Here is a 10,751-nt window from a genome sequence, read left to right on the forward strand (position 1 = left end):
GGTGCCAAGAGCTGCTACGTTTGGGGAAACTGAGGCACGGATGGGGCAGCAACCCCCCCCCTTGTTATAGGGTGGGTTTGTGGGGCAGGCGGTGCAAAGCCCAGGGGGCTGCGGGGACGGGGCTGGGGTGTGATGAGGTTTGCAAGGGCTCTGCCGTGGGAAAGCGCTGGCTGCTGGGGGAGGTTGGGCTGAGTGAACCAGAACCTGTTCGCCCGGGACACGTCACCTGGAGCAGAGCCTGGCACAGAGCCCCAGCCGAGGGGATTAACCCCTGCCAGAACCCCCCCAACCCTTCTCCCACCCCCCCCCTCCCCATGCCCATCGTGGCATCTTGCAGAAGCCAATGTGGCTGCTGCTTTTGGCCCCACCGAGGACTGGGCCAGCGGCCCCGGCAGGTTGTAATTTGCTCGGCAGGTCCTGGCTGAGCTGGGGGGGGCCCCCGGCGGTGTCGGGGAGCCCAGCCGGTTCCCGGGGGGGAGGCCAGCGAGGGGCCCCGACGCTTGGCCACCGCCTGGCCCCGAGCACTCCCAGCCTGGGAACCAGCCCCAGACCTGTAATTAGCCAAACCGGGGCCGGCCGACGTGAAAAACGAGCCCAGGGCTCTCACTGGCCCTTGACCTGGCAGTTTGGGGACACAAGCAGCCCAGGCTGGTTAAACTGGGGGGGGAATGGGGATGAGGTGGGACCTGGGGGGTGACAGGTCTGTCCTTACTGCTTCTCGGGGCCCATGGGTGGCGGGAGGACGATGGGGCTCCTGTTGGTCTCCCAGGAGTTAAGCGATTTCGACAGCACCCAAAATTGCAGCCTGGCTGGGCCGTGTAGGAGGACGAGGTGACAGGTCTGCCCTTACTGCTTCTCGGGGCCCCCATGGGTGGCGGGAGGACGATGGGGCTCCTGTCGGTCTCCCAGGAGTTAAGCGATTTCGACAGCACCCAAAATTGCAGCCTGGCTGGGCCGTGTAGGAGGACGAGGCTCCCCGGCCTCCCAGCCGGTCCAGCAGCTTTTTGGGGATGGGAGGGAGGCCCCCATAACACCTCCCTTGTGTTATGTGCTGCTGGGGAGCATGGGGTGCTCCCTGGAGTCCTCCCTGACCCCCTGTTTCACTTAGGGTGGTGGGATCCAGATGGAGGGGACCAGGGAGGTGTCAGGACACCCCAACCCCATCTCCATCCCTGTCCCCTGGCTGGGACATGCTGGAGGATGCTCTCAGCATCCCTGATGCCACACAGGAGGGGCTGCACAACAAAGCTCTCAAATATATGTGTTTTAGTGTCTTTAACAAAGGGACATGGGTGTCCCAGGGCCAGGGAGTGTCCCCCACCCCAGAGCCACCTTCAGGATCCTGGCTGCTCCCACCCTGGCTAGCAGCCATGGGGTTAAGGCTACTAAAACACATCTCTGAGGGTAAGTGGGGGCTGCTGCCCCTAGCCCTGCTGTCTGCAAAAGGCTCTGCCCATCCCAGGTGGGGCTGGAGGGCTGTGGGACCCACAGCTGGGCTTTGTCCCTTGTCCCCAGCTCTTACAACCTCCCTGCAGGGCTTTGTTCCCCGGGGCCAGGGCTGGCTGGCTCCTGGTTGCCTGGCTGGGCCAGCTGAGGCTGAGCCACCACCAGCACCTCCCTCCCCGCTGCTGCAGCACCCAAGGGAGGTGGGGCTCACTGGCTGTCACCCTGGGGTGCTGCCAGGCTTCCTCTGGGTGCCCCCCTGGGTGCCCTGGGGTCCCTTGGGGGTGGTGGGGTGTGTGTGCTTGTGTTATTTTTTGGGAGAGGCTTTTCATACCCCCACAGAAGGCACCACGTGATGGGGAAAGTTGGAGCAGGAGCCCCACGATGGAGCCAGCAGCCCCCCAGCCTCTCCTGGAGGGGTGACACGAGCCCCATCCTCTGGATTTTGGCCCATCTCGTCTGTCCCACAGCCCTGGTGAGACCCAGGATGGGAACAAGTCCTGTCTAGGGGCTGGGGGCTACCAAAGAGCCCCGGGCTGGGGGCTACCAAAGAGCCTGGGTTGGGGGCTACCAAAGAGCCCCGGGCTGGGGGCTACCAAAGAGCCTGGGTTGGGGGGCTACCAAAGGGCCCCAGGCTGGGGGCTAACAAAGAACCTGGGTTGGGGGCTACCAAAGGGCCCCGGGCTGGGGGCTACCAAAGAGCTCTGACTGGGGGCTGGTGGCTACTGGAAACTCTCACCATTTCATCCCAGTACCCACACTTGCATGCAGCTGGCTGACCTGGCCTGATGTTTTGGGCTATGGAGAGGGACCCTGCAGTTGCCACTGAGGTGCCACTTTGCCAGGTGGGACATGAACCACGGCTCCAGCACAGTGGGGTGGCCACAAGGCAGGGGTTGGAAGCGATGGAAGGGACACAGCAAACTCCAGCTCAGTGGCTGCCACCGAAGCCCAAACCCCTCCATCCCCCCAAAAAATGACCTGCCACGTTCACTCTGGCCCCAGGAGGTCCCAGGGGTGGTCAGGGTGGGCTCAGCCTCTCCCGGTGCCGGGTTTGGAGGGGCCGGGGCAGGTAGGACCAGCTCGGCAGAAAGCCTGCCCCCCCCTCGAGGGATGTGCCTCAATTGGGGTGACTAATCCTGGCCCTTCGCCCCGGGTTGATTGCTCAACGGGAGCGACAGGAGCCAGAGTGTCACCTCCCTCAGCCCCGGGAGCCTTGGCGAGGCCGTCCCCTCCCAACCTGGGGACATGTGGGTGCAGGAGCCGCCTGGATCTCACACCCCGGGTCCCCAGTCATCCCTGCCCTTTCCAGAGCCATTTTCTCCTTCACCCTGACCAGGAGCAGCAGCCAGTACCGTCCCTGCTGAGCTGCAGTTCCCAGTTCAGCTCCTCCTCTCCAAATCTGGGGTGAGAAGAGCCCCTTGGTGTGAAAACGCTGCACTTTTCAGGCTGCAGCTCTTTTAGCCCTTGGCATTTCTTGGCTCGGACAGGGCAGAGGTTCCCTGAGCTTCAGAGATCTCTATCACCTTTGGTATCCATCTTAGCGCAGCAAAATACCACCTGAGTATTAAAATAAAATAAAAGAAAAAAGCCAAACAGCCATAAAAGCTTTGACAGCTCCAGCTTGACCTGCCAATACCCTCTTAAGCCACCAAATCACTCAAAACCATGAAAAAAGCCACCATAAAATTCACATTTTTATGACCGTGACTTCCATCCCCATTCGGGAATGGCAGGGCTCAAAGCCCACAGGGACAGCCCAGGAGGCAAGGATGGAGTTTCAGCTTCAGTTATGGTTTGATCAGCTCCCAGACCTTCAGCCCCAGAGAGCACTGAAATGTGGGCGTGGGGTTTCAGCCAGAAATACCCAGGGAAGCCCTTGGATTTTCGGGAAAAGAACTCAGGCACTGACAGCAGAGAGAAATTTAACTTTTATATTCAAAATGTTGGTGTAGTCTTTCATCAGGAGCTGATCTGGTTAAAGCCTAAGAGTGTGTGTGTGCTCACATGGAAGTGTGTGCCTTCTCCCCCTGGAGCTCCTCCTTGTCTCCAAACCCTGGCCACAAAGCTGGGAGAAACAGGAAAATTTAGCTTTAATTCCCTGCCAGGCTGCGGTCCCTGCCAAACAAGACCCTGCTCATGTTTAGGTTCAGGGAGGGGGTGGTCTGTCATCACCCTGCTGAGGGACAAAGCGTCCTGAGAGAAAGAGCTGCCTTATTTTATGCCAGGTCTTGGGCAAGACACAATGCTGAGTCTGCACAGGGAGCTGGGAGTCTCTCCTGCTCCCATCTCGGCTGCTGGAAGGTTCTTGGAGGGTGCTCCATGTGAAGGTTTTTGGAGGTTGCTCCCTGTGAAGGTTTTTGGAGGGTGCTCCCTGTGAAGGTTCTTGGAGGGTGCTCCATGTGAAGGTTCCTGGAGGATGCTCCACGTGGACACTTCATTTTTCATCACCCACCTCGCTTTTCATCACCCTGACCTTCCCATTTCATCACACTGATGGTCCTGAGCTGCTGCGGGTGGTGGGGCTGCAGAGGTGACACTCAAGTGGCCATCACCATCCAGGGAGGGAATAACATGGGAAGGAAACCCCAGGATTTAGGATCTGGAGGAAAAAAAAAAAAAAAAAAGGTGGATGAGGGCAGAAAAGCTGCTGGGAAAGGCCCTACATGCAAACGAGGTGCTCCAGCCTCCCGCTGAGTCACACAGGGTCTTTCTTAATCAAAAAGCCTCCAAAAGCCGAGCTTGCAGTTTGGGTGCTCGCTGGGTGCTCCCCAAACCCAAGGGAGCACGAGGAGTGACCTGCTTTCCCGTCCCACAAGTCGCTGGGGCCTCGCTCCCTGCAGCAAACGCCGTCTCTGTTCTGAGGTAGATCACAAGAGGGACAGGACGTCGCGAACGCGGAGCCTTTCCTGCCAAGTACACGACGCAGCAGCTCCCCGTCACGTTCCCACCAGAGGCTTTTTAGCCCCCGGGGCTTTGTAGCACTCTGGGTTTTTATTTATTCAGGTTCAGCAAACACACAAGATGAAAGCGAGACGAAGGAGTGTTTTATTAAGAAAGAGTCCATCATTATTTAAAAACAAACAAAACAAAAAAACAACAAAAAAAGAAAAACAACCGTGATTCTGTCCTCCTTGAGACAGATTGGAGGCTTCTCAAGGCTGGATACTCCTCTGAGCACGAGGAGGCCCAGGCACGTTCCTCCTACGCAGGAAACCCAGAACTTTTGTCTCAAGTCTCACTGCACGAGACAGCTCCAACTCATTTTTCTTTCTCTGGATCTACCTTGGTCGATGAGACAGCTCCAACTCATTTTTCCTTCTCTGGATCTACCTTGGTCACGATGGGGAGAAGGAGACTTGGCAAAAAAGTCAGTCTCCCGATGGGCAGAAGGAGACTTGGCAAAAAAGTCAGTCTCCTTTTCCTTGCTTCTCTTCTCTCACTACCCGTGTCCTTTACCTTTGCTCCTGAGGAAAGACCTGGCCTGGCTTGGTCTCCCCCATCATCTTTCTGCAAAAACACCACTCTGTGGTGAAGCAGACGAAGCCAAACTCTCACAGGGAGAGGGTCCAGCAGCCAGAGCTCTGCCTGGAAAGGCTTTCACTTGGTCTGAGTCACGGAGATCCCTTAAGCTCCTGGTAGGAAAAGGAGAGGTGTCAAAAGCGAGAGGCGGCGGTGGAAGAGGTGGGTGTGTTACAGATCCATCACTTCTTCCTCCACGGCTTTGTCCTGAGATTGCACATACTTCTCCTGCACTGCAAGCGTGCTGATAACGCAGTAATTAAGGAAAACAAGGGGCTGGGCTCAAACACTCCCTTCTGCAAGGAGCTCTAAACGTTCCCAGCGAGGAACCAGCCCCACATTATAGCCTGAAGGCTGGCAGGAAGATGGCAGCACTGGCAGATCACCTGAGTTATTCCTGGCTCCGGCTGATCCCAGACCCAAGAAGGACAGGAGAATCAATTGTGTGGTTTGGACGAGGTGGAATGAACCAGTCCAAGAGAGTGTGAGAGCGAGGAAAGTCATCAAAAGATTCCTCCCACATTCACAGTATCAATTAGCAACAAATGTGGTGGCTTTGGTGAGGACAACTGTCTGCTAAGGTCTGGGCTGAGCCCTTCTCACCACACGGGTATCACCCAACAGCACCAGATGATGTTAGTAACAACCCAGGCCTGCAAACTGCCCTCCCCACCTCCAGCCTCTCTTCCCCAAGGAAGGAGGAATTAAAACTCAATATAAGAGAGGATTGTGGAGAAGGATACGAGGTGAAGTGGAAATCAGCTCCCACTGCTGCCGACATCAGAGCTTCCAGGCTCCTCTGCTCCTGGTCTCCGAAGGAATAGCCGTTGGCTTTGTCCACCGCCTGCATCACCCGCCGCATGCTCTCCTTATCCTGAAAGGGAGGGAGATGACACACAGGGAAATCCTGTCCTTCCCCGGAGGCAGGAGCTCATGCTGGGCTTCACCATGGATTTTCTCCGAGGCTCTGGGCCACCCACGCAGAGCCCAAGGCCCCGAGGACGCCGCCGGCCTCCCCGAGCCCAGAGGGGCCACAGGACAAGCAGGGGCACCCCACGAGGAGCCCGAATACACCACGGGCTGACACCCTCCACCCTCTCCCTCTCTTTCATCCCCTCTTGCCTCAGCCCATTTGCCTCTGCTGACACTTCTGCCAACTACCAGATGAACACTTTCAGCCCTTGCTCCCAAATGCATTCCTCCCCATCTTCTAATTATTTTTGCGCCCCTTAATTTAAGGACGCTCTTAGTTGATGCTTCGCTCAGATTTGAAATGCAGGCACAGAAGAGCTGAATGAAGGGGGAGTCTTAATTCCCCACCCCGGGACACAAGGCCCACATAGCCCCAAGCTCGTTGGGCTTTTCTTTTCCTTTGGCTGCCACAGATCATTTACAAGTCTGGGTGTGTTTTGCCGTCTTCCTCCATCCCCGAGTCTCTTCACAGCTGAGGTTTTTCAGCCCTCATGGCTCTAAAAAGACGTAACCAACTCCTATGTATCCAAAACTCCTTGCTCTCCCTGCCCTGCTCCTCCTGCTGCATCACCTGGACGTTGAGTGGAATGAAGGACACCAGGCTGTAGTCCTCAATCACCTCCACCAGCTTCTCGTTGAGGCGGCGGTAATTTAGACATAACCAGCTCCTACGTATCCAACACTCCTTGGTCTCCCTGCCCTGCTCCTCCTGCTGCATCACCTGGACGTTGAGAGGAACGAAGGACACCAGGCTGTAGTCCTCAATCACCTCCACCAGCTTCTCGTTGAGGCGGCGGTAATTTCTGAAGAAGGGGTCCGAAGCTAAATGGTCAAGCAAGTAAGAGAGGTCCAGGACCTCTGTGTAATAATCCAGGTTGAAAGCTGCAGGGAAACACCAAGAAGCTCTGAAGGCAATTTGTAAATTGAAGAACCCAAGGAGATTTACACCAGCTCCCCCACCATCTCCCAGCAACACATCCCCGTACCCAAACAGGTGATTTCCACCTGATGCAGCCCAATTTTGCCTCCCCCTTGCAAAAGCTCTTACCCAACTTGCCGTATTGCTCGATGAGGTCCATCTTGGAGAGGATGTTGACGTGGGGCAGTTCCACGTGCAGCATGGTGGAGAGGGAGGTGCAGAGAACAGAGATGAACTTGCCAGGGTCCGTGCAGTAGTGAGAATCTACCAGATGCACCGCAGCCAGCTGGACAGCAAAGGGACAGCACAGGGACAAAGGGACAGCACAAGGTCAGAGCCACACCAGGTCCATCCCCTCGCTTTTGGGACACTCTGAGAAGTGGCTATGGGATAATATGTTCAGACCTGGCTATAACCACATGGAGTCCCCCCAAAGGGCAAGTTACCACCTACTTTCTAGCTCCTGCACCTAAAACATCCTCATATATGAGAGCACTTAGATATAGAGAAGTATTTATCATCACATTCACAGCTGTGGACCACCTGGGGGATGCAGGACGCAGGGTGGTGGTGCACAGAGGTGGCTGTGGAGAGGCTTAGAGGGGTGCTGAGCTCCACCAGACACTTCAACCTGCAACTGCTCCCCCTTTTCTCAGGGTTTGTTTCTTTGCAGATGAAGTTTCCACGCTGTAGGTTTGGGGTTTTTTTGGAGAGTGGGAGCTGGGGTTAACTCTCCTTCTGAAGGACACGTCTCCAGATTCTCCACCTTCCCCACAGGAATGCTCCCGCGCGGCGGACGCTCAGGAGCAGTAACTGTAGCACACCAGGCTGGGCCGGGAAAGCCAATTGTCATGTGGTTTGACATAATAATTAATAATTAAATTAACGAGCAGTTTGGACTCCCTGTGTTTTGTGCAGCTGTTAACACTGTGGTCCGAGACCTCTGTTAAGTCCCTGCCTGCAACTCAGTGTTACTCAGAGTGCGGCTGAGTCACAGCGACGCTGATGCAGCCAAGAAAAAAAAAAAAGCAAGTTTAAAGCTCATGGGCAGGTGTAAGCACTTGGGTGAGCATCAAAACAGCCGTGTAACCATCTTTTTTTTTTTTAGTAACGACAGTTTCACCTAGGTTTATTTGAATAAAAAGAATTGTCACTGGGAATCTCAGCACTGGAATCCTCAAGCAAATGAACCTGCCCTTCTCGCTCACACCGGCCCAGGGTTTGCACATTCATGGTTTGGCCCAAATGCAAAATAAATGCAACGTCAGCGAGTTCGCCTGGTGACGGGACTCTTCTCACCTGTGCTTCCCTCATTTGCATCTTCCATTGTGCAAGGGAGCACGGAGCACGTCCGACAACGTGCAGGGCGATTCGGGCTGGCCGTGGGGGAGCCAGGCAGGGCCTGGGATGAGGCCTGAGCTTGTCACAGAGCTCCACAAAGGGTCCTTGCTCTCCCAGCACAGGGATCTATCTCCCTGCTAGAAAACACAGCACCCACTTGGATAAAACCCACAGGGTGTGTGGACAGGACCCTGGAGCACTGAGAGAGGAATCAGGGAATTGTCAGAGTTGGAAGGGACTTCTAGAGATCATCTGGAATCCATGTTTCCTCTCAGGATAATCCCACTGCACTAAATCCCCTGAACAAGCCATTCTTTTGCCAGTCCCTCCAAGCATAAAACGAGGCAAAATTCCCCTCCTTCCCCGATAAAATAATTTGTGCCCACAATCCCAGGCTCTGACCATGCGGCATAAAAGCTTCCGAGCCCCTTGCACAAGCACGTGGGGTGCCAGGCACTGCTCCCTGGCACAGGGTGTCCACCATCACAGCTCCCTGAGGAGCCCAAACAGAATCACAGAATCTTCTAGGTTGGAAGGGACCTTAAAGATCATCTTGTCCAACCGTCAACCTCACTGACAAAAACAGACACCCACACAACAAACAAGGAGCATCATCACTAAACCAGACCTCCCAGCACTACATCAACCCCTCTTTTGAACACCTCCAGGGATGGTGCCTCAACCACCTCCCTGGGCAGCCCATTCCAATGCCTGAGAACCCTTTCAGTGAAAAAATTTTTCCTAACCTACCCTGAAATTCCACTTGGCCAACTGCGCGAAGACGTTCTTGAGGGCATCGTGGTGGGTGTAGAGCTCCACCTGCCCCGGGCAGTCAAACAAGTAGTAGTGACCCCTGAACGCAGCCAGCTTCTCCTGCAGCCAGTCGAAGTTGGCCTCCAGGTACTCCATGCAGTAGATCAACCCCCCGTTGGGTCCCAGCTTGAGGTTCTCCATCACGTCGGGCAGGGTGATGAGCTCGGCGATGTCCACGGCGCACTGGTAGGGCATGGCCTCGTTGGCAGGGTCCAGGTTCACCACCGTCACCTTGCGCCCGATCCTGCCCATGAACTCCTGCATGCCATGGCAGTAGGTCGTCTTCCCGGAGCCCGGAGGCCCGATCACCACCTGGCCAAAGGCCAACGAGCTCCCCTTGCTGCCCTCAGACATGTCGCCTCATTTCCTTCCCCTTCTGTTGACTGAGAAAGGAAAAGCTCCTGTTTAACATTTTACTTGCATTTATACGAATGCGATGGGCTGGAATTCACACCCAGAGAGCAGGTGGGATCATAGAATGGTTAGAGTTGGAACGTTTACCGTTTTACTCGTGTTTCTACGAACGCGATGGGCTGGAATTCACACCCGGGAAGCGGGTGGGATCATAGAATGGTTAGAGTTGGAAGGGACCTTAAAGATCATCAAGTTCCAACCCCCTTGTCCCCAGCAGGGACACCTCCCACCAGCCCACGGGTGCTGGTTAACCCAAGGGTAAGGGCACTTGGTGGGATGCTACTAAGCGTTTGAGGTCATCTCAGCGGTGGTAAAGAGCAGGATGTCCACACTGCCTTGTGCAGTTCTCTGCTGGCCACTTATAGACTAATGGAGTGGTTAGAGTTGGAAGGGATCTTAAAGACAGAGTTGGAAGTGATCTTAAAGATCATCCAGTGCCACCCCCTCAGGGACACCTCCCACCAGCCCAGGTTGCTCCAAGCCCCCTCCAACCTGGCCTTGAACCCCTCCAGGGATGGGGCAGCCACAGCTTCTCTGGGCAACCTGGGCCAGGCTCTCACCACCCTCACACCAAAGAATTTCTTCCTAATATCTAATCTAAATCTCCCCTCTTCCAATTCAAAACCGTTCCCCCTTGTCCTGTCACTGCATTTCCTGACCAAGAGTCCCTCCCCAGCTCTCCTGGAGCCCCCTTCAGATACTGGAAGGCTGCGATGAGGTCTCCCCGGAGCCTTCTCTTCTCCAGGTAAGGAGAGGAAGGGAAAGCCCCCTTGTGCTGCCTCCTGTCCCTCCTTGCCCAGTGAGCCCCGTGTCGGAGCAGATGTGACCCTGTTACCCCCCAACTGGTGCTGCTGTGGCTGGAAACAGGGGGCAAACCCCCACCCAGACCCATGGGGCTGTGCCTGCAGGACTCAGGTCCCTACTCCTGCCCACGTGTGGGGTGAGTTTCCACAGTACCCACACATTCCCTCCCTTGCCCCAGCACGTCCCCGTGTCCTCCCCTCCATTTCTCCATATCCCTCTTCTCCTTCATGTCCCCTCTCCTCCCCGTGTAACCCCACACTCCCATTTGTCACATATCCTCCCTTCTCCCCATGCCGGCCTGTGTCCCCTCTCCCACCTGCTCCTCCATATCCCTTCTCCCCACACATCCCACGTCTCCCGCGCTGTGTCCCCTCTGCCTTCATGTTCCATATCCCCTCTTTGCCTGCACCTCCTTTTCTCCCCCCATATCCCTCCCTCATCCCCCCCTTGTTCCCTCTTCTTCCCCATGTCCCTATTTGCCTACACCCCCTCTTCTCCCCCTATCCCCCCTTGCTCCCCATAT

The 10,751-nt window shown here is 55.9% G+C and overlaps 1 protein-coding gene across 3 annotated transcripts; it reads right to left on the reverse strand.

Moving 5' to 3' along the window:
* Positions 1-4,830: 4,830 nt before the first annotated feature.
* Positions 4,831-9,821, reverse strand: GPN2 (GPN-loop GTPase 2). 3 transcript variants are annotated; one of them, XM_014948720.1, is made up of 6 exons: positions 9,505-9,821; positions 8,948-9,412; positions 6,986-7,142; positions 6,659-6,819; positions 5,709-5,839; positions 4,831-5,209 (listed from the first exon to the last, which is right to left on the reverse strand). In XM_014948720.1, exons 2-6 carry the CDS (start codon positions 9,362-9,364, stop codon positions 5,137-5,139), a joined length of 939 nt encoding a protein of 312 aa, XP_014804206.1. In that variant the 5' UTR covers positions 9,365-9,412; positions 9,505-9,821; the 3' UTR covers positions 4,831-5,136. The 3 variants fall into 3 exon arrangements, with proteins under 3 accessions (XP_014804206.1, XP_014804207.1, XP_014804208.1); XM_014948721.1 differs by lacking the exon at positions 9,505-9,821 and having other exon boundaries at positions 8,948-9,486; XM_014948722.1 differs by lacking the exon at positions 4,831-5,209 and having other exon boundaries at positions 5,715-6,441; positions 6,591-6,819.
* Between the last annotated feature and the right edge of the window lie 930 nt (positions 9,822-10,751).

The sequence above is a fragment of the Calidris pugnax genome, unplaced genomic scaffold, assembly GCF_001431845.1.
Source record: "Calidris pugnax isolate Ruff unplaced genomic scaffold, ASM143184v1 scaffold162, whole genome shotgun sequence".
NCBI lineage: Eukaryota > Metazoa > Chordata > Aves > Charadriiformes > Scolopacidae > Calidris > Calidris pugnax.